The sequence below is a fragment of the Apis cerana genome, linkage group LG2 (genome assembly GCF_029169275.1).
Source record: "Apis cerana isolate GH-2021 linkage group LG2, AcerK_1.0, whole genome shotgun sequence".
NCBI lineage: Eukaryota > Metazoa > Arthropoda > Insecta > Hymenoptera > Apidae > Apis > Apis cerana.
The window spans coordinates 160,812-186,645 of record NC_083853.1 but is presented as its reverse complement, the minus strand read 5'-3'; the positions used below and the strand labels follow the sequence as shown (position 1 = coordinate 186,645).

The 25,834-nt window shown below is 17.5% G+C and overlaps 2 protein-coding genes across 8 annotated transcripts; both read left to right on the top strand.

Annotated features, from left to right (window-relative positions):
* Positions 1 to 488: 488 nt before the first annotated feature.
* Positions 489 to 18,917, top strand: LOC107999613 (GTPase-activating protein). 6 transcript variants are annotated; one of them, XM_017059558.3, is made up of 17 exons: positions 489 to 657; positions 3,560 to 3,683; positions 4,995 to 5,109; positions 6,147 to 6,267; positions 6,370 to 6,639; positions 6,877 to 7,033; positions 7,172 to 7,359; positions 7,506 to 7,841; positions 8,003 to 8,204; positions 8,288 to 8,506; positions 8,582 to 8,706; positions 8,802 to 8,933; positions 9,388 to 9,429; positions 9,503 to 9,609; positions 9,729 to 9,972; positions 10,037 to 10,378; positions 10,489 to 13,088. In XM_017059558.3, exons 3-17 carry the CDS (start codon positions 5,055 to 5,057, stop codon positions 11,033 to 11,035), a joined length of 3,087 nt encoding a protein of 1,028 aa, XP_016915047.1. In that variant the 5' UTR covers positions 489 to 657; positions 3,560 to 3,683; positions 4,995 to 5,054; the 3' UTR covers positions 11,036 to 13,088. The 6 variants fall into 6 exon arrangements, with proteins under 6 accessions (XP_016915047.1, XP_016915049.1, XP_061927975.1 ...); XM_062071991.1 differs by lacking the exon at positions 489 to 657 and adding an exon at positions 17,308 to 18,917 and having other exon boundaries at positions 3,488 to 3,683; positions 10,489 to 10,704; XM_062071993.1 differs by lacking the exons at positions 489 to 657; positions 9,388 to 9,429 and adding an exon at positions 17,308 to 18,917 and having other exon boundaries at positions 3,489 to 3,683; positions 10,489 to 10,704.
* A 1,385-nt stretch (positions 18,918 to 20,302) lies between these two features.
* Positions 20,303 to 25,607, top strand: LOC133665732 (golgin subfamily A member 6-like protein 22). 2 transcript variants are annotated; one of them, XM_062071996.1, is made up of 7 exons: positions 20,303 to 20,550; positions 22,495 to 22,692; positions 22,772 to 23,059; positions 23,147 to 23,430; positions 24,303 to 24,387; positions 24,569 to 24,643; positions 25,060 to 25,607. In XM_062071996.1, the coding sequence occupies exons 1-7, from the start codon at positions 20,499 to 20,501 to the stop codon at positions 25,599 to 25,601; spliced, it is 1,524 nt and encodes a 507-aa protein (XP_061927980.1). In that variant the 5' UTR covers positions 20,303 to 20,498; the 3' UTR covers positions 25,602 to 25,607. The 2 variants fall into 2 exon arrangements, with proteins under 2 accessions (XP_061927980.1, XP_061927981.1); XM_062071997.1 differs by having other exon boundaries at positions 20,333 to 20,550; positions 22,817 to 23,059.
* The last annotated feature ends 227 nt before the right edge of the window (positions 25,608 to 25,834 follow it).

Here is a 25,834-nt window from a genome sequence, read left to right as displayed (position 1 = left end):
ATGTCTTTTAAGAACATAATATTATGAAAAAAATATATTCTTACAAAATTCATTTCATATAAGAAATAATATAATACTAATATGCAATATTAATAACTTTGTAAAAAAATATAGAGATTATAGGATAGAATATAAAAGATTAACTTTTTAAAAGAAATTATATAATTTTTAATATAATTTAATACAATTAATAAAATTTTTTTATATATTATAATATGAAAGCTTAAATATTAAAATAATTTTTTTAATTCTTTGACAAATGTAGTTTTTGAAATATTTAAAAATATTATTTTTTTAAAGTTTTTTAAAATCTTTTTTTTTATTATTATATTTATTGAGTAATTAAAAGTTATATTAATTTATTACATATTTATATGATACGTAATAATATTCCTTTGTAATATTTTAATATAGTGAATAACTGAAATCACGGATAGTAGATTATACAATATGTGTATATTATACGTATTATGTGGCAGAATTTAAAATGAGATATTTATGCTAGATTAATAATTTTTTAAAAAATTTTAAGAATTCTTAATGTATATACGTATCAAAAATCTATTTCTAAACATAATAAAAGATACATAATAAATTATGTATAAAAATACGTAATTGATATTATTTCAAATATGAAAGTGATACATTTACTTACATGTAAGTAAATTGACTGATAATTACTAATTATTTTTACTAAAATTTACGGATATTAATTGGAGAATTTAGAAGTCAATCAATATGTAATTTAAGAATTTTTTTATTATTTAATTGACTTGACAACTGAAAATTTAAATGATAAAGAGAATATAATTTTTGAATTTAAACCGTTTTTAAAGAATGTATACTAATTGATATTTTTGTGTACTAATTTTTGTTTTTTGTACTAATTATACATTTCTAAATTCTCCAACTATCCATGACCATTGTCAGACATACTATATATATCGTATTTCAACTGTCATTTAATTATATCACTTATTATTTTATTATACTAACTATGAAAAGACAAAATCGAAATATACATATATTTATTTATTTCTCAATATTAATTTCAAAAAGCATAGTTTTCTATTTTCGAAAATGTAAATAAATTTATAATATTTTATATACCAATATTATAACATCGATTTTATTGAATTTTATTTATTTTATTAATAGAATTAATAGAATAGATTATTTTATTAATAGATCAATCTTCGCAATAAAATTATTTGTTATTATATCTTTGAAATAAAATTCAGTGTTATTAGATATTTTGAAAAAAAAAATATAAAAATTCAAAATATTGTTTTATGTTTTTTAAATAATACTCTCATCTATTTTATATATTTTTATATATTTATATTTGTAACGAAGATTTAAAAAAAAGGATTTAATTAAATATATTTTGGAATAAATCTATTATTGTATTACTTTTAAGAAAGTATTTTATTGATAATTACTAAGCAAGATTTAGATATTAAAAATATAAATGTAAATTAGATATTAAAGATACAAATAAATATAAAATTATCATAAAGCAGATTTTAATAGATCATTATTTTTATCTATTTATAACTTATAAAAAAATGTTTATTTCAATAAAATTATATGTCTATTATATACTCGTCAAATATTAAAATTCTATTTTTTTCTTAATTTTTAAAAAAAAATTATTTGTTATCTTTTAGCATGTATATGAAATAATATATATATTTATATACATTTTTTAACTAATTCAATTTTAACTAATTCAATTTTTTTTAACTCAAGTTTAATTCAAGTAGATACTATATACAAAGAATTATTAATATTTCAAAAAAAATTAATTTTTTTTATGTTTGAATATAATTTTACTATTTTTAAGTAATATGATTTATTATATCCTATCTCTTAACAAATAGTCTAAGTATTATTTCTGTATTTTTTTTGCAAAATATTAATATTTTTAGACAAGATTTTACGAAATTTTCTCTATAACTTAAATATAAGTTGATATTTAATAAACAAATTTAAGAAATATATGATATTTTGAATTAAACCAAATCTGTAAAGCAAATCTGATAAGTACATAATAAAAAAGTATAAATTAAAATAAAACCTGCTTAAATTATTGAATTTTTTATTAAAATATATGTTAATATATTTATGAATATTTCAATATATAGTGTTTGAAAAATTAAATTATTTAATTGTAATTAGAAAATTGGAAAATTGATTTTATCTCATTAATATTGATATCAACATTGTATAAATAAATATCTTTTTCGAAAATTATGTTATAAAAATTTTTCTTTTTTAAATTTATATAAAAATTGATTTTCAAAAATTTTCAAAAATTTTCAAAAATCATATACTAATAATGATAGAATGATTCTTTTATTCATTACTATTGGTTTAATAACATTAACTTTGAAATCAAAACAATTATCAAAATATAAGTATATATATACAGATTTGCTTTAATTCAAAATATAGGAACTTTTCAATATTTATTAAATATAACTATATAATTCTTATTTTATTATATAATTGAATTCCATATTGCATATGTATTACATATTATAGTAAATTTTCTTCGTATTTATGAATAATAAAATTAGAATGTTCTATTATTTTTATCAATAATCATATTATTTTTATGAACAATCAATGATATGATAAATTATTATAAAATAATGAATTATTATATTCAATTTAAATTAAAATTATTTAAATTAAATATTATCTATTTAAATTAAAATCAAAAATATATTTTAATTTTAAAGAACATTATAAATATAGATATGTGTATACATATATGTATATATATGTATATTATATTATATTATGTTATTAATTAGTAGGAGAAAGTTTGTAACAAAATTAGTAAATTGGTAATAATATATTATTTATTGATTGATTAAATAGAATTTTTACATAAATGAATTAACAGACATGATAAATTTTAATATAAATTCAAATAATGCAGAAATATTTTTATGCGAATATTATATATTTATATAATTTATATTATAATTAAAATTAAAATATAGTTAAATTGATAATTTGATAAAATGAAAATTTGGATAATTGAGATCCTATTGTATTGTGATAAAATCATTTGTATTTTTATGAATATTATCATTGTATTTTAATATCATTCTCTTTTTTTTTCTTTTGAATTTTATTTATAAAAAGAATATTGAATAAAATAATCATGTATTACAAAAAAATATTTCATTTTTTTATATAATTATAATATAATAATATTATTCGTTATGTATTAATAAAATCATTCATAAATTTAAATTATTGTCATTTTTATTGTATTGAAATTATATATTAAATATCAATTTCTCCATTTACTAACATTATCGTCATTTATTTTTTTAACATATCATTCTTCATTTTATATTCATGAAAAAATACAGGGATTAATTCATTATAACAGTTTTTTATTTTTTACATATATATATTAAATCTCATTATGATTATTTCATTATGTTTATATAATGATAATAATAGGATAACGAAACATTAGTAAAAAAGACTTAAAAAAAGAAGAATGATATAAAAGAATAAGGGAAAGCCAATATAGTTTATAGAGTTCTACAAAGAGTGAGGAGCAAAGAGAAACGCAGAGGAGAGGAAACGGGCTATTGCGCCATCAGGAAGTGGCTCACCACTTACACGAGTATAGTTAACTATACTCTAACATAGAGGTTTGTTCTCATTCTACGACAGGCAGACAAACTTAACGCATTGAAATAAAGATAGAATATAGATAGTTAAGAGTGATGAAAAGAACAGGAAATCATAGGATTAGTAATTTTATCCTGATATATATGAATATTAATTATCCAAAAAATACATTTACAATCAAAACTAATATTACTTAATTCTAATATTCATAAAGTCTATACATGATTTTATTAATATGTAAATGCACTAATATATAAATTTTACTAATATTATAAAATTCGTTTTTCTTTTCATTTCATAATTTTCATGTTGTTTATCCATTTATATATACATTTATTTATTTATTTATTTTTAATTTCTTTTTTAAATTCATAGATTTATTCATTCATTCTTTCATTTTTTAATTTCTTCATTTGCTCATTTCTTCATTTTTCATTCTTTCATTTATATATTTTTTTTATTATTCACAATTAAAAAATAAAAATTGAAAAAATATTATTAATTAAAACAATCTGACATTTTTAATCAAAATTAAGGATACCAAAATCTATTTTGTAATCTATTTTGTAGATTAAATTTATAGCAAAATATTTTAACCTAAGTTACTAAATTCACTATATTTTAATATAAGTAACTAAATTTAGCAAATAATATTAAGTAGCATGAAGCCTCAATTATATCCATAATTTATAATATTTATATATTTTTTATAAAAAATATAAAATATTTAATTTTAATTTTGTTATAGAATCATTGTTATGGAAAAGATATTGATATTGTATAATTATATATGAAGATATATATAATTATATATATATTAATAATCATTAAATATATAATGATTTTTCAATAATGAATGATTTTAAATTATTAAATATTCATTATATTTCATTCAATAATTACGATTTAAATATATTTTATATATATATATATATACAATAATGTTTATAAATAAGATATATGAATAAAATTCTAATAATTAAATTCATTCATTGTGAGAACAAAAAAAATATAATGTATTATAATACAATGTATTGATTTATATATTTTATTATTAAAGTATTATAGATATTCATCTTATTGTTATTTCACATTTATTATTTTTACGAAAAAATAATTATGAATAAATATTTGAAATTATTTTAAATAATTGATAAATTAATGACAAATTATTAAAATTATATATAATTATAATATATAATAATTGTTTCTGTTTTAATTAATTATAAATCAAACGTTATTAAATTTTTTTAAAAATCCATATTATGCATATTACTTAAGATTGGGTGCATATATAACTTAATACGGTCCTGTTTAAAATCCATTCACAGAATGAACGTACCGCCTTGTATTCTGTTCATGTACTCACTCAGTAGTGTCATGGAGGTAACATGGCCGAAGAGACGCGCCTAGTTCGCGTTGAAGAAAGATTAAAAATAAAAATTGGTACGAAAATTTATTAAAAACATCGTTTATTAAGAACGTGAAACTTCCAAAAATTATATGATGTGTTAATATCACAAAATGTTGTTATTTAAAAAAATGCAATGTGTTCTTATACGCGTGCTACTTGTTTGGGTTTCATGTGGGATGTCACTAAATTTGATTTCTTTGATTTTATTATTTAAATGGAAAATTCTATTTTATAAGTCATTTTATAATTTCTTATATATATTTGACAAATTTATTATACAATTATATGAGAATGATATTTATGTTAAATTTTACGTGATCAACACGTAAGCGTACATTTTCGACTCCTACGCATCATTGTCTCTATACAAATATATGCTTCTCGTTAGTTAATACTAAAAAGAATTGATTATTTTCATTAATGTAATAGAAAATTATTATTTAATATTAATTAAATTTGTCACAATTAATAATTACATGTTTCTTTCTTTTATTATTTTAATCATAAATGTATCAAGAATTTGTTTTGCTTCTGATATAGTTTTATACACATTAGTATGACAGAATAAATTTTATGAATACAAAAATAATATTTTTTGTATTAGATTTTTTTTATATATGTTTTTAATCTATAATTAATAATCTTGTTAATAATTTATCTATATTTTTTTAAGTTTTATATAATTTTTAAAATAAAATATTATAAAACTGATTTATGTTATAAAATATATAAATTAAATATTATTAAAAAAATTCAGTATTATTACTTTTCTAATTAAATATTTTTTATAAATTTTATTATTATTTGTTAAAATTTTATTAAAACATTCTAAATTTATTAATATTTAATTAGTTAAAATATTTTCTCATTAATTATTAATTTTGTAAGATTTTTATAAATCAATTTTATAAGAAAAGATTTTTGATATTTCAGTAGTTTATATTTTTTGTTTTTATGGGATAAAATACAAAATTCCATTTAATTTGTAAGTGAAAAATTAGTTAATTAATATAATTTTTTATAAATATGAAATATTCATTTATAAAAAAGTTTAATAAATTGCATTTAGGTGAGGTAAAAAATTTACAAAGCAGAAATCATGGATCTCCTGGTGCAAGAGATGTATATTGTGTATTATCTCTTGATCAAGAAGAAATATTTAGAACAACAACAATGGAAAGAACTCTCAAGTAATTTTTAATTTTTAATTTTATTTATATTATAAGATGTTATAAGATGTTATATATTCTTAAAAATGTAAATACATAAAATGTTTCTTTTTTTTAATATAGTCCATTTTTTGGAGAAGAATTTCAATTTGAAGTGCCTAGAAAATTTCGTTATCTTGGAATTTATGTTTATGATCGCGATAGACATTTAAAACAAGATAAAATTTTGGGTAAAGTAGCAATAAAAAGAGAAGATTTGACAACATACCATAATAAAGAACATTGGTTTCCATTGAGACCAGTTGATGCTGATTCTGAAGTGCAAGGTAAAGCACATTTGGAACTTTCTCTCCAATCTCAAATTGGACATGCTCAATCTAAGCTTACAGTAAGGTAATTCGATTTAATAAATAATTATAAAATAAATATAAATGAATTATAAAACAATTATGAAATAGTATTATATTGAATATATAAATATTATTTATATACATGCACATATATATATAATATTATTTAATATTTGAGATAAAATAAATCATTTTACGAAACATTAAAACTATTTTTATTAAAAATACCATCTTTATTAAAAACATATTTCTAATAGATAATCATGATTGATTTTTATAGGGTGATAGAATGTAGTGAATTAACTATTAAAAATGGTGGCTGTGATCCATTTGCAATTGTTACAGTCATCTATAGTAATGGCAAACAAGTATTAAAACGCACAAAAATTAAAAAAAAAACAGTATCTCCATATTTTAATGAAACATTTATTTTTGAGGTAAAATTAAATAAACTAATTTAAAAAATATTTATATATCATTATAGTCAAATTATGTTTTATATAAAATTTTGATTTATATAAAACAATATTTCCTATACAATTATTTGATTTATTTATATGAAATTTTATTTATAGCCAGAAATAACAGAATCTAAAGAAAAAGATATTTCCCATTATTCTCTTGAACATGGAGAAGTGAATGAAGTAGTTGTAGGTTTATGGCATGCATCTTCAGGAATGGGAGAACAACCAGCTTTTCTTGGGGAAGTTAGAGTTACTTTAAGAGGTCTACAAAAACAATCAACTAATTCAACAACTGCATGGTAATTTCTGTTTTTCAAATATTTTAAATTATTTAAAAATGTTATAATATAATAAAATTGGAAGGAATTATTAATATTTTTATTGGCATATAAAAATTTAATTACAAAAAATAAATTTAATTGTTATCATATTTTATTATTAATAGGTATTTTTTACAACCTAGAGCAGTAAAACATCGTCCAAATAAAATTTCAAATAGTTCCACGTCACCTGGTGTACTTCCAGGTTTAGGATCTCTGCGATTAAAAATACATTATACAGCTGATCATGTTTTTCCATCAGCAATGTATGATAGACTTAGAAATTTGTTATTACAAAGTGTTAATATTCAACCAATAACATCTTCTGCTGTTTATATTTTGGGAGAAATTGTATCAAGTAAAATGGAAGCAGCTCAACCATTAGTTAGGGTATTAGTACATTACGGTCAATTGGTTTCTGTAATGAGAGCTTTAGCTAGTCATGAAATTTCTAAATTAACGTAAGTAAATAATATTATTTTTAAATTTTGTATTTACTATGATATATATAGAATGATCATTATAAAAATTTGTAATATAATGATTATGTATATGTATGTGTGTGTGTATTATTAAATATTATTTATACATATATACAATATAATTGTGATTTTTATTAAAGTGATCCAACAACAATATTTCGTGGCAATACATTAGTAAGTAAGATGATGGATGAAGGTATGAGATTAGCAGGTCTCCATTATTTACATAGTACTCTTCGACCAGCTATGAAACAAGTCTTTTTAGAAAAAAAATCATGTGAAATAGATCCAACAAGAGTAAAGGATGCAAATACGATTCAAACTAATTTAACAAATTTAAAGGTATGCAAAATTTAAAGAAATATTTGCTTGTAATCTTATTATTATGTTGAATAGTTTAACTATATACTTATATGATTTAATAGGAATATGTTGAGAGAGTATTTACTGCTATTACAACATCTGGTGTACGATGTCCATCATTAATGTGTGAAATGTTTTGGTGTTTAAAAGAACTTGCAGCAATGCATTTTCCAAAAAATAAAGAAGTAAGATATTCAGTCATCAGTGGATTTATTTTTTTACGATTTTTTGCTCCTGCAATATTGGGTCCAAGATTATTTGATATTACTACTGAACAAATTGTAAGGCTAATATTGAAAAAAAAAATAATATTGATAATTTATAGTGAAATTGAAATACATTATTATTTATTTTAGGATTCTCAGACTAATAGAACTTTAACATTAATTTCTAAAACAATTCAAAGTCTAGGAAATTTAGTAAGTTGTAGAGGAGGAGCAGGTAGTGTTTGTAAAGAAGAATATATGGAATGCGTGTACAGGTATAAAGAAATAAATATTGTTTTGAAACTTGGTTTATAAATAAATAGATTATGTATATTTATATATTAGCATTATATAAATATTACTTTTTCAGAGAGTTTTATACAGAAAAGCATATACAAGCAGTTAAACAATTTTTAGAATTAATATCAACTAGTAGTAATAGTAATATTGCAAAACAACGAACAAATACTCAACAAGAACAACCAATTGTATTAAAAGAAGGGTATGTCTAATAATTATGTTAGCATATTATATTAATGTATCTTTATTATATTTCTATTTTTTTTTATTTCATAATAATTATTATAATAAACAAAATAAACAACAAGCTCGTCGATATAGATGAGCAAGTTTTATTATGTAATTATTTTTCGCACATTTAGTAATTTTGAATTTAAATAAAAAACTGTAAACAAACGGCCAAATCCATGGCGATTTGCGAAGTAATAGCTATAAAAAGATATTCCCGCAATTAAACTTGCTCGTTTACATTGGGTTTTAAATAATTGCAATGATTATAATAAATTAAAATTTAAAAATATTTTATTTAATTATAATTATATTATATTATGTTATATATTTCTTTATTATTTAACTATTAAATTAATTAAATCAAATTAAAATAGTTTTATTCATAAATAAATATAATTATTGCTAATAAAAAGCATTTATAATAGAATATATTTTCTCTTCATGCATACTGCTGATTGTAAGAAGAGGTTTGTAATAATACTTATTTTTAATTTTAAAATTCTATAAATATATATTATCATTATTATTATTTGATTATAGAGTAATGATTAAAAGGGCACAAGGTAGAAAACGCTTTGGTCGGAAAAATTTTAAACAAAGATATTTTAAGCTTACTACACAGGATTTGTCTTATTCAAAAACAAAAGGTATATAACAAATAAATCTTATATTTTATATTTTTAAATAATAGATTGATTTTTAAAAATATTTTTAAAATTAATTTTATAATTTTAAAGAATTATACATTTGACATTACATTTCATAGGCAAGGAACCTTTATGTAAAATACCACTTGAAGAAATATTGGCAGTTGAAAAACTTCATGAAGATTCTTTTAAAATGAAAAATATATTTCAAATTATTCAATCACAGAGGGCATTGTATGTTCAAGCAGGAAATTGTGTAGAAGAAAAGGAATGGATTGATATTTTAACAAAAATTTGTCGTACAAATAGTAATCGATTAGAAAAATATCATCCAAGTGCATATATTAATGGCCATTGGCTTTGGTATGTTATTTAGCATTATTTTAATTGATATATCTTTCAAATTCATAATAAATATTGCTTATAGTTGTAAAGCAGTAGCAGAAATTGCTCCAGGGTGTAGTGAAGTATCACCGGGAGTAGAAGCTGGATTGCGTATGGTTCTAGATCCAGATCGAGATTTGCAACGAATACATTCTCTAATATTTACAAATATGCCACGTCTCGAAACTTTAATGAGTGCGTGTGAGTGTCAAGCTGTTTATGGGGCTAATGATATGTGTATTATACCGGGTGGTGGATCTCCTATAGAAGATGTGCCATCTTGTTTTAAAACTTTAACTGCATTAAGAGAAGCTGCATATGCTTTACAGCATGAACATAGAGCTTATTTTAGGAGATTAGCACGTGATACTAAATATGGAAGCAAGTAAGTTAATTAAAACAAACTAATATATCTTTTAACTATAATCTCATAGCTATAATTGAATTATACTTAATATATAGTATAAAATATCTAAAACATTATTACTATTATAGGCAAGCTCCAATTGGAGATGACAATTACCTTCATTTAGCTGCAAGAGCTGGATTTGAAGGCCAATTAACAAAACGTGCTTATGAAATAGATAATCTAAATCACTATATAGAATCAGATCATTGTTATGACAGTGGACTTTCTAGACGAATAGAGGATCAACAGTCATATGATGAAACATTTAGAAAACGTCTAGATTCTGGTTCAATACATCGTAGGTATGAAAACGAAAATAATATACTACGACGATATGAAAATAATACCGAAATTATTAAAAGTATTCAGAATGATCTCAAAACATTTGATCATAGTCTAAATAATACGTTTAGAACAGATAATTCTGAAAAAAATGTAAATTTAGAAAACAATAAAATTTTAGATAATTCAAATGTTTTAGCAATAGATGAAATTAATATTTCTAGTACATTACACTCAAGAAAATTCAATAGCTATGACCATACTAAAATATTAAATGAATGTACAGTAACAAAGTTTAAAGGTGGTAAATCTGATATATCTTGTAATTCTATAAATGATCATACTAATTAATTCAATTAAACTTTGAAAATGAAAATATGTTCCTATAAAAATTTTTAAGATATTATTTCATTTATATTATATATTCATATTATTCAAGATTGTAACGATTATTTCTTGCAGATATATACAGTATATATGGTTTAAGTGTATGTATCAAATATAATTCAAACTGAATTATATTTAATTTGAAATATAAAAAACTATCTATATGAAAAGATATTATTTAAAAAAAAAATTAAGATTTTATATAGATATAGTATAATTTTATTAATCTTTCAACAATAAGTCATTATATGAATAAAAAAATTTTCAAATGTCGAATACATTTTAAAGAATAAATATTTAAATGAAATAAAAATGATACTACTTAAAAACGTATTTCTGCAAAGTTCAAAATTGGTATATAAAATATTTGATAGCAAAAATAATACAATGTATATACATATATTAATCAATAACATAAAAAGATATAGTCACATGTTATACATTGCTATTGTTGAAAACTATAATAGTTTAAATGTTTATTATTAGTTCATTATATATTGTTATCATTAATCATTTTGATAGATTTTATATTGTCTCTTTTTTCTTTTTTGATAATTAGATAAAATGTGATTAAAAGAAATTATTTGCTTTAAATATTAAAAAGTCAATAACAAATATTAAAAAGTCTTCAAAAATTATTTTTACAGAATTGCTAAAAATAATATGTTAATATCAATGATTAATTGAATTAATTCATGCTAAAGATAAATTAATTTGAGCTAAAAATAAAATCTTCTACAAGATGATCTTCTCGCTAACTGAAGGCAATTAATCATTAATTTTTTCATGATAACAAAATTGTATTAATGTAATATCAGATCTCAATATTGTTCAGATTGGAAAAATATATATTTGTGAAATAAAGAGAATCAATTTCTTTTTTTTTTATTCTTATTTTGATTCTGTTTTTATTTCACAGATATGCAAAATATATTATCATCATATCGCAGTTATTAATAATATAATGGCTAATTACAAATTTATATACAAACACAGTGCAATTATAATTCATAGCACTGAGTTAATTAGTAATGAAATTATTCTATAAATATATATGTATATGAACGTATTCAATGAATTCTCATATATATAAAATCTTTAAAATCTTAATTTATATATAATTAAAATTGTTTAATTATTTATTTTGGTTAAACTTTTTTTTGGTGAACATAAAATTTTTTATTTTTATATTATCTTATAATATTTGTTAAGCATCCTAATGCTAAATATAATATATAATAAATTAAATATATTATATAATATATATATTGTGCAAAAATCATTACATCAAAATTTATTACATTTGTTAATGTACATATATTGTACATATACCTTGTTTGAATTGGAACATTTAACATGTATTTAATTAGATTAAATTTTCTTTTATGAAATATTGTGTAATGCTTTCATTAAAAATCTAATCTATTTATATTACTAATACTATTTTTTTCACTAATACTATTTTTTAATATGAATAATGATTCAATATATAGATTGAATGAAATATAATAATACATATCATATACGACTAGTTAAAATAAGACATAAAATATTTATAATTATGTTTATAATTTTTTATACAATTAAAATTTTTATTAGATTATATCTTTTAAATATAAAAAAAAAAACCAAAAATTTTATGCTCGCCAAAATGAAATTTAATTAATAATAATAATCTTTATTTTTTTTTTACTTTAATTATTTAATTTCCATTTAAATTTAATTCTCAGGTTCTTAAATCTTATGTTATTTATCTTCATATATATATATTTTGTTGCATAACAAATTTGTATACAGATCAAATTTCATTGAAATCTTTTTTCAAATTTATCGCTTTGAAAAATAATTTCAAAATTTTGTTAAAAATTCCTGATAAAAAAATATTCTAATTGGGATAAAGAAGTTTATATATTTTGATATGTTTCTACTTAAATATAATTTGCTTATATTCTGAATATAAAAGATCGATTGAAAAGATAGTTTACTCAATATTAATTAAATTCATCTTTATTTAAAAGTATCTTCATTTTATGTATTCAATCTTCCCATTCTCATTTTCTCTTATATTTTTATCAGAAAACTGTGATTAAATTATTTAAACTCTTATTTGATTCCATTTTGATTTCCATTTCTTTTTTGTATAATCTCTTAAATCATTGTTATTTTCTTAAATAATTTAAATTAGCTTTAACATTTTACTTCTCATCATTATATTCCTTTATTCATTTTTTAAAATTAATTCAAGAAAATTTTATAACATTTATCATTTATTTATAAAAAAATGTTAAAATTTTTTAACATATTTTTATTACATTGAATCAAATCTCTAATATTACATTAATGCATTATAAAAAAAAACAAAATTAAAGAACAATTATAGATAAAAATTTAATATAATTTATATTTGTTAGAAATTAATTTTTTTAAAGATGCAATTTATTTTCAATAAAAAAAATTATTTGTTTTTAATCTATTGATTTAAAAGTTACTTCTAAATTATATAATCAACTATCTGATTATATATTTATATATAAAAAAATTTTTATTTTATAAATAAAATTAAGCATGTTAAACAAATAAAATTTAAAAAAATATTTGTAATTATTATAAATCGCATTGGTAGCTAATAACAACAATAAGTGTCAATAATGCAATTAAATAAATGTCTATAATTGATTTTTATTTTGAAATCATTAAGTTGTTTTGATTTTTTCTTAATATATAAAAAAATATAATAATAGACATTTATATATTTATATTATTTATCTAAATTTTTAAAATTATTGTTGCTGATATAAATGTAAAAAATAAACGAAATAAATAAAATAAACAAGTAAAGTGGAAAGTTTTAACAATCGAATTTGTTTAAAATTGTCAAATTATTGAATTGAAATTAATGTTTTGAAACAAAGAATCAAAATCAAAATTAAGAAAATAAAAGCTGAATTATACACATAAAAAAAAATAAAAATGTATATAATAAATAATGCAAGCATTTTGTAAACTAGTATTTTTTACATTAACATAATAGTGATTTTATTTATGAATATTTATAAATAATGTTAGTTAGAAATATATATATAATAATAAAATATATTCTAAATAATTATTAATTAAAAATATATAAATATAATATGAAATAAATAATAAAATAAATTAATATGAAAATAATAAAAAATAAATAAATAAAAATAATTTATATAAAATTATAATTGTACATCAAAAGAATTAAATACTAAAATTAAAGTAACTTTTAAATTAATAAATTAAAAACATTTTAATTTAATAAACATTTTTAAAAAATATTTAGAAGTAAAATTATAATTATTAATAAATATGTCATTAATAATATAGAACTTAAAAAATTTTTTAATTTTATTTATGGACATTATTTAAATGTCATTATTTGTCTATTAAAGAGAGTACATAAACCTCACAAATGTAATAAAATTTTTTTTAAAATTTCATTTCATTCCAAATTATTAAATTTTATAATAAACATTGTTACCAAAGGTAAAAATTTATAGTATTGTGTAAATGATATAGAAGATTTTTGTATCTGAATACAAAATTATTACAAACAATCTAGAATTCAAATCATTATCAAGTAAAAATTGTCTATGACAATTTTTTAATTTCTTTATAGTTTTTTTTCATGCCAATAAAGTATAGTAATTTTTAAAGAGCATAATATTATTCATTTTAAATTAAGTAGAGACTTTGTAAATATAACTTGTATAACAACTTGTATTCATTTTTTATAATAAAAATATTAGTATTTATATATAATATAAATCTATATATTACACTTGACTTATTTTTATTTAGATTTTTATAAATCTCATTTTAAATCAAAATATTTTGTCAAATGTTAATTTTTTTTTGTAAAAAAAAAATATAATATATATATTTTTAATATATTTAATATACTTTTATATATTTATATAAGTATATTTTATATACTTTTAATATATTTTTTTTTTAATTTCTTTAAACTTTCATTTATTTAGATAATATTATGAATATAAAGCTCTCTTTTATCTTATTTATTAAATTTTCCATTTTAACAGTATTAAATTTTTAAAATGTTAATAAAACTTATAATGTTTCTGATTCATTTCGATTTTTTATATTATAAAATTTGTGATCAACAATTTCCACAAAATTACTCATAATAAAAATTTTCTTTAATATATTAAATTTAATTTTCTTTAATAATGAAAATTTTTTTCTTTTCATAGGCACAAATTATATCTATTTATATTTATCTATATTAAACATTAAAAATATCTATATTATCTACATTAAAAATATTAAAAATTTTATTAAAATCAAAAAACATCATTTAATGTTTTTTATTGAAATATAATTAAAATAAAATCATCACAAATATGTATTTTTCTTTGCTAAGCTAATAAATGCACTGTTATTCATCATTAATTTTTATGTTATTTATTTACAAAAACTTGATATTACATCACAATATATTTCATCATAAATAAATTTTGAAATATTGAATTTTATTATATATTTTATTATATTATGAATTTATGAAATTAAATAACAATAAAACAATCATATCAATAATATATACTATATAACTTCAGAAAGAAACATTATAAGTTAAATTTTTCAATAATCAATCAATTAATATTATTTGAGTACATAAATGTATTTATATTATAGAAAACAAATATTTATTAAAGAATAGAGATATTAAATAAAATAGAATAAAATTAAAACATTTTTATAATTATGTTTCTTAAAAATATTTGTACATCAATGAATCATATCATTCATTATAGGATTGAATTTATTTTTTTTATCAATTATGATAACAAATATAACAATAACAAATATGATAACAAAAACATATATATTACTTTATTTAAAAAAAAACTATAAATAAAAATAATTTCAAAAATTGAAATCTTAAACATAAAAAAGAAATTGGAAATAGAATTTTTATTAATATATTTGAATCTTATAATCAAATTGTTCATATATATAAATATATATAAAACTATAACAAAACTATTTATTTTTAATTATAAATAACTCACTATATGTTTAATAATATATTTAATGTGTTTATTAAAACCAAAAACATTATAATATAAATATTTAATAAATATAATAATTTTAAATACAAAATGTTCAAACAAAGTAGGTAAAAATTTAAGAGATGATTAAGAAATTAAAATAAATACAAAAGTTTATACGCAAAAATGTTCATTCAAGTTTATTTTTTAAATCATGTCGCATTTAATTTTGGATTGAATGAATGAAACGAAATATAATGGAATCGATTTTATTTTTGAAAGATAAAATCACTACCACACAAAATTAAATTTTTTAAATAATTTAAAAAATAAACTTCACTATTTTTGCATATTAATTTTTATATTTGTTTTTTTCTTTATTATATTTTCAATTTTCTATTTTATGTGAATAAATCTATATGAATAGTTACAAATAATTCCACAGTAAATAATATAAAAATAATAAAGTTTGTACTAACATGTAATTTTATTTTATTAATTACAATAATATTTAAATATTATTTTTAATATTATATAATAACATGAATGAAATATTTTTATAATAATTTTTATAATAATAATTAGAATTAATAATTAACATCAGGCATAAAATAAATTTTTTTTTTCTTAAATGAATAAAATTAATAATAAAATAAATATACAAAAATTGTTATTATACAAATTACAACACTTAAACTAAATATACTGTGCAATTTTTTTGTATATATTGTTGACTCTCCTTTAATGAGGAGTTTTCATTTATTTATGCATATTTTTATTAAATTAATAGCTTTTTAATTGCATAAGTTCATTACATATAATAAAAAATATACAATGCGCAATGTTTTAGGAAATAATTCAAATATTTTTAGTTATCATATTAAAATATATTTCATTGCAATAAAATCTTTTCTATTTATTTATTTATATTTTATTCTAAAATATAAGATTTAAAAGATATATATATAAGTATAATAATGAATTATATTATCAATAGATTAAATTAGCAATCTCATTATTAGATAAATATATTATAATCAATATTCATTAAAACATATTACATATTTAATGTACAATACATTTTTAATCAAATTATTGTTTCATTTATATTTTTATAAGATTATAGTACTTCTATTTAATATTATATTTTTATTAATTAATAATTAGTAATATTTATATAATTCTAATTTTTAGATGTTTGTAAAAAGAAGCAAAATACATACTATACATTGTATAGTAGTTTGAATATTAGAAAAATATAATATTAATTATAATAATTTTTATACGCTGAAATCAAATAATACAATATAAATACAAAATCAATATAAATAATATTTAATTTGTAAATAGTAGCATGATAAATATTGTTTTAACAATGGTTTTCAAATTTGTATGTTTTAATGTAATTTACAGAAAAAAAATGTGTATAAAATTATAAATTATATATATATATATATATAATTATATTAACTTTTTATGTTAAACTTCATAAAATTTTCATCTAATTTATTTTTATTTTTATTCCATTCTTTTAATTGTGTACTGATTTATAAACCAGATATATATATCTATTGAGTTGCATTTATTGAAAATCTTTGAAATGAACATTGAAAATATTGAAATGAATATATATTATGTGTATCTTTATTTATATTTTCTCGAAGGATATATCAGGTCTGATTCCAAATGAATATATATTATTTATTTCACAAAAAAAATAAAAAATTTGTTTAAATATATTTATTTAAATATTTTTAAATATACGTGATTTTATTTTTAATATAATATATTTGTAAATAGATATCATTATATTTTAACATTTAAACAAATTATAATTTGTAATTTTGTTTTTGTTTTGATTGTTTTTGAATACTTATTCTAAGTTAACTTGATTATTATTTCGAAATAATCTTATGAATATAGATAAGACTGCTCTTTAATAAAATTTTATTTATGTTTTATTTAATTATTTGTTGAATATTACTATAAAAATTCACTCACTATAAAAATTAGTAACTAATATTATTCATTATTATAAAAAATACATACATATATAATTATTATATATAATAATTTTATATAATTTAATTTTTTGAGGCTGCAAAACTTATAGTCAATTTTTTTATTACAAATTTTATCTTTTATATTTATAAGTTATTTTCAAAATTTATTATATATCAGAAATTGATAACAATTTTCTTTTCAAAAACATATATGCAATAATAATTGCTTACTGTCATATAAAATATTTTATATTCATATATTCATATAAAATATATCATATATAATATTTTTATAAAATTAATAAAATATTTTATAAAATAAACTAAAAATTAACCAAATAGAAAAGAGGAAAAGAGCGAGCAAAAAAGTGCAAGAAAGAGAAAAAAATATGTATTTTTTGCAATAGTTTAATAAATAAAATAATCTATTTAAATAAATTAATAATTTCCTAATGTATATTTTAAATATATTGATAGTATTTTTTATATGTATGAAGCACATTCAGAATTTTTTAAAATTACATATTAAATATAAATAATTTATGATACAATACACGCGCGCGCGTACACATACACATCCACACTCATCCACACACACAATATAACATAAATTACAATTTATATATTTTATTTTATAGTATAAAATATTCTCTAATTTAATATTATTGTAAATAGAATTATTATTGAATTTCTCATTATTTCAATATATAATGTACTATTAAATTACAATTAAATTATGAAATAATTATAAAATATTATACATTCATATTCATATATGTAAATATAAATATATATATATATCAATGCAATGTCTTTAAGTATAAATAGAATAATGAATTTTTAAATATATATATATATGAATTAGTTATATTACAATAAATTTATAGATTTTTAAAAATTTAAAAAATTTTCATAATAAAAATCACAAATTTTTTTCGAAAATAAAATTTTTTATATGTAGAATATAAATATTTTAAACATAATGTACATATTACAAATATATATACTTTTTATATAAGAATATAAATATAATGAAATCAAAAATAGAACAAATTATAAAAAAATTTATTTATTATAAAAATCAATATTATACAAAAATATTTGTTTTGTATTTTTTATTGATGTAGTATATATTAATTCTTGATATAAACAATATTATTTGTGTTATATATTTCTTTCATTAATTATTTTTAATTATTAAAATGATGAATGAATGATAAATTAAAATTTTTAATATGTTTCATAATATTATATGTTGGATATATTATCACGTTAAATATTTAATAATATTATATTCATTTTAATATTCTTAATATTTAAACAGATTTATGATTTATGATTTGTAATTTATGCTTAACAACATGAATTTTTGAATATAAATAAAATCGTGATCAAATTTGAGGAAATATAATCAAATTCCAAAAATATTATAAAGTTTCTATATAAAAAATTGTTTATTAATTGTATAATAGAATATGTTTAACCTTCTAGATCAAAATAAAAAAGAAAGTGAATTCAATTTCATAAAAAGTTAAAAATTTATATCGTATAACTTCATATAATTCATTTTCATAAAAATAAATAAATAGCAACATTAATTATCTCTAAAAATGTTAACACATTTTATAAAATGATACAAATATTACTAATTCACATTAATAATTTACTAAGCAATAACTAAACTTACGATCTATAATATGTGTCACATAATACATTTCATTTACATATAGTGTTTCATCTCGTTATAAATATATATTAGATTATATATATATATATGAAAATCTATCTAATAAAAAAATATCTAATACAGTTATAATATAAAATTTATTTTTGATCAAATAAAATTTAATTTAATAATTACAGTATATCTAACTTTTTGATAAATATTATATATTTAATAAAATATGTGTTTATATAAACATATATATATATATGTATATATATGTATATATATATTATATAGAAAAATTAGAAGTTTGTAAATTATTTTTTACTAAGCATATAAAAATTACTTATTGTTAATATTTTCATAAATTAAATCATAATTAACATTGTAAACATATTATATTCATATGAATATGAAATAATTAATTCATATTATGTAGTTTTTCTTATATAAATATTTTATTACATATTTTTTAAAATTTCAAACATGAGAAAGGAAAATAGAACTTAAAACTTAGATCAAAGAAATATTCAAGTGGGATTTTCTTCTTTTCACTCATAGTTCTTTTACTAGGGATTTTCGTATTATGTCAACACTTGTTGAAATCATTACAAATCAAATTATTATAGAGGCGGTTCTGTGTTCGACTTTTTAAAAAGTTAACTTTTCTGTTTACTCAATTATAAAAAGTATAAGTTTATTTTCTGGTGCAGAAGATGTCTGGTGATGTTCAAGCAAGAAAACGGAAAGAGAAAAAACGTAAAAAGGGTAAAAAAATAGGCTACTGAAAGTGTGAGAAAATTATAATTTAACTTTCGTATTTATTAATCCAAGAAACGGACAGTACTTTTATTAATTTTTTTAAATTGTAAAAAAAAATTATATATTAAAAATTATATATATTAAATTTCTTTCTCTTTTTATTTTTTTTCAAAATATATAAATCACATTAAATACATATATTCATATATATATATATATATATATATATATATATATATATATATATAGAGAGAGAGAGAGAGAGAGAGAGAGAGAGAGAGAGAGAGAGAAATTATTTAGAGTATCTTTAGTATTTATATAATATAGATTATTTTTATTTTAATAAAAATTTATTTTTATTTATGGGCAAATATTAAATAATTTATATAATATATTTGTATAATTTTTTTTACAATTTAAATAATTAAATATTATATAATAGATATCTTATTAATAATCTTTCTTAATATAATATATATATATATATAATTTACATGACATATCATATTTCATAATATATTTTAAATATTAAACAATTGCTTTAATAATTATCTGACAATTATTAACTATTGCACAATTGTTGAAAGATTTTACGAATTATTTTAATATTTATATTTAATAATAAAAAATAATCCGAAATAGTTAAATATCAATAATATTATATAATTTATTTATTATTATACAAATTAATGAATTTTAAGAAGATTCGTGAGTTTTATAGTTTTTTATAAAATTATAATAATATAATTTGTTATATAATTTTTTATTTATTTTTATTTGAAAATATAAAATTATTAATTTTTATTTAAAATTGTTTTTCAATACAAAATAATATATTTTCATATTTTAAAAAGTTATATTTCAAATTAATTATTATATTGTAAAAATATTATTACTATAATGCAATACTGAATTGCATGCAAAGTCTTAGATATTTTGAGGCATATTTGGCAATGTTGCTGAAATTAGAAAATACAGGGTCTTAGAAGTTTGATCAGCCTAGCTTTTGACTTTCAAAAATAGATCTGTATTATCCAGTCCGAAAACATTTTCCGCTAATTTATTTATATATTTTACGTATTTTTAAAATATTGCAATTTATGATAAAAATATTTATATTTTGAATTTGATTATTAAATATATGAAATATATAATTATCACTTTTATTATATAGCAACACATAATAATATATAGAAAATAAAAAATTATCATAATAAATATGATAATATATGTGTATATATTAATAACATTATATCAATATATAATATATATTTTTTATAAATGTATAATATAATATTATATATAAAAAAATATAAAAAAATTGTATCATAAATTAAAAAAATAATACTTAGTATTTATATTATTTTCAAATTTAAATTGTTTCATTATATCACAAATTTTATTGTAAAAAAAGAACTTTTTCTAGAAGAAATAATAATTTATAAAAATAATGTTATAAATAATAATAAATAATAATTATTATTAACATCGCATTTCTATCGCTTTTGTATGAAATATTTAACAAATATGTACATATATGTAAATCTATATACAAAATATTATATACGCTTATTAATTATTATATAATATTATTATATATAAATATATATTAAAAATGTATTAAACAAATGTATAATAAAACAAAACACTTTTAGATATTTTTATTGATTATTTGATTTTTTTAAATTATTTTTACTAATTTAATAAAATAAAAATAAAAAAGAAAATTTCCTTTATTTTTTTTATTTTTATAGCATAAAATTAAAAATTTATTAGATTATTTTTTAATTTTCAATTAATATCAGAATATTAATTATAATTTATGTACATATAGTATGCAATAATTTATAATTTTTAATAATTTTTTTATTGTATTATAATATATAATATATAAATACTTATATTAAGTATTTATTATTATTAAATTATATAATATATCATCATATTTAGATGAAGAAGATAACATTATACCATCACCTACTCTGGGAAATATTAATGAAAATTTAACAGATAATGTAACTATACATATTTATAAAGAAAGTACTACAGGAGGACATTGGTGTGCTCGAATTATATTCTTTATCATTTTAACAATGCTTATGGGTCTAATTGGTATAGTTATCTTTGAGCATAGGGGTACTACAGATAGTAAGTGTTATATATATATTTGTAATATACAAATATTATTTTTCTTTATATAATGTTATTATATATTTCATGTTATAAGTCAGTACTCCATTAGAATCTTCTCGTTGGGCTTTTATATTTGAAGGATGGGTTGATGACTCTGCATTATTATCTAATGAAGAATCACATGATAATGAACAAGAAACTAAAGAAATAAAAAAGGAAACAAAAAATGATGAAGATAATAAAGAAATTACAGAAATTAAAATTTCTAATGAAGAAGAAATTCAAGAAGATGAAATATCAAATGAACATACAGAGGAAGAAAAAGAAACAATAAATGAAAATGAATCAAATGAAGAGCAAAATATTTTTCAAAGTAAAGAAGGTATCAAAATATAATTAATTCAAACTTAAAATATTTTTACAATTTTTAAATATAATACAAGTTTTAATAAAAATTATATATAAATAGAAGAATTAAGTCATGAAAGTGAATATGAAGACAGGGAACAACAAGAAGATATATTGGAAGAAGATATTACACCAGAAGAATTTGATAATATTAATGTGTTAGAAGAAATATACAGTATTAGTACAGAAAAATTTTCAGATGAAAAAAATATTTTATATGAAACAGATAGTCAATTTGATAAAATAATAAAAATGACAAGAAATGAAGATGAAAAATTTGAAAATTTTTTGGATATTCCTGGTATTAATGAAATTAATGATGACAATTTAGAACCTTTAGAAGAGGTAAAATTAATAAAATATTATTTCTTTCTATGCAAAGTATTTCATTTAAAATTATGATATATATATCTTAATTAATAATTAATAATTTTTGTAATTAATTATTTTATTATATTTATTAATATTTTTTTATAAAATAAATCAAACTAAATCAAATAAATTATATACAATAAACATATATTAAAAAATATGATTAAATTTGAAAAAATAATTCATAAAATCTTCACTTTTTTCATTCGTAAAAAAGCATCAAAATATATATTTTTTGGAACCAATTTCCATCTAAACATTCGTTGCTTTAAATAATAATAATAACAAAAATTAAGTTAATATTTTATATGGAACACTTTACATACATATATGTATAATATCTTTTATTATTTATTAATTTATATCATATTCTTAATAATTTATATTAAATTTTTTCTGAAAATATTTATTTTTACATATTTTAAATATTTTTCATTAAATCAAATAAATTTATTTAACAAACAATAGAAGTATCGATTATGTATACTATAAGATTTATTCTGTATATTATAATTTTAATTATAATATTTATCATTTATAATATAAAATTTTATAATTTCATTTTATTTTATTTTCTTTTAAATAGAAATCATAATTTTTTTAAATTAAAATAAAAAATACTTATTATATTATACTTATTATAAAATGGAAAATTAAATTATTACACATTTTTAATTAATTTTTATTTTTTAATATTTTTTTACATGAAGATTACATGGAAAATATTTAAAAATATTTATATATTTTTTTATTACATCATGTATTTAAATTTTTTATTCTATAATTTTTGAAATTTTTTAAAGTGTCATATAACATTATTTGTATTAACATTGTTTTTATATTAGGTAGAAAATATAGAACCTGAAGAATATGTTAATGATATAGATGTAAAGCCAGAAATAGAAGAAATAGAAGAAGAATCTGCTAATGGTATGTAAAATATTGTTATAATAAAATTGAATTATTTATAATTTTCTAATATTGTAAAATTCCTCCATGCTCTTATATATTTTAATATATAAATATAACATATGAAAAATTATTGTAATTTCTAAATTTTCTTTATTTTAATTTTCAAATTTCAATGAAAAATAACATCTGATGATTACAGTGGCTATGAAGTTTGGAGTTGGTGTGGCACTTATTGTTGCTGCACATTTTGTCCTTGTGAAACGGTGGAATAATGGTAAATGTTGTAATATTTTTGTTTTACAAATTATATTATATTTGCAGGTATATAAAATTTTGATTTAAATTTAATTTTTTTAATTACTATTTTTATAATGGTAAAGATTTAATAAAGATTATACAATTTTTATTAAATTATCTTTAATATAATAATATAATATCAATTTTAAATTTTAATACACCTCAATAAATTAAAATTCATTTTAAAAATATGTTAATTTTGTGATTTAATTTTAGAAATATTACATTATTTATTAAAAATTATACAAGAATATATAAATAAAGAAAAAATTATTATTATAAATATTTCTAAACAATTGTATAATATACTTTATATTTAATTTAATCATATAATCCATGCTTTATTTTATACCTGTTAATATAGAGATTAATCATTTTTTTTTTGATGTTTAGAAGTTATCTTTGTTCAAAATCAATCAAAATTAATTTCATCTGAGAAAAAAGATGTGGAAGAAAAAGTAACTCCGAAAAATAAACTGATTATTCAAGTAGAAGAATATGAAACAGGAGAACAAAATAAAAATAAAAAAATAGAAACAAAGGAAGAAAAAAGAAAAATAGAAATAATAAAAGAACAAATTAGTTTACAACAAAATGATAAGATTGAAGATGAGGAAGAAGAAGAAATAGAAGATAAAGATGAGAGAGAAGAAGAAGAGGAGAAAGAATTAATGGAAGAGGAAGAGGAAGAAGAAGAGGAAGAAGAAGAGGAAGAAGAAGAAGAAGAGGAAGAAGAAGAAGAAGAGGAAGAGGAAGAGGAAGAAGAAGAAGTGAAAGATGAAGAAGAGGAAGATGAAGAGAAAGAAGAGGAAGAAGATAAATATAAAACCAATGAAAAATATGACAAAATAGATGATAAAGAAAAAGAACAAAGAAGAATATTAGAAATAGAAAATGAAAAATTGATAAAAATAAGGAGAAGGAGGAGTTCATAAATTTGAGAAGGAAGAGAAATTGATAAATTTGAGGAAGAGAAAGAATTAATAAAAATATTAATGAAATGAAAAATGGAAGAGAAAACATAAAGAAAATAAAAACATTGATGAAATGAAGTAGAAAAAATCAAGTAGGAATTGAATAAAAAACAATATTAAAAAAAAAAGAAATAGAAGAAAAAGAAATTGAAGATTTTGATGATTCTGAATTGATTGCAAAACTGGAGGCTAGC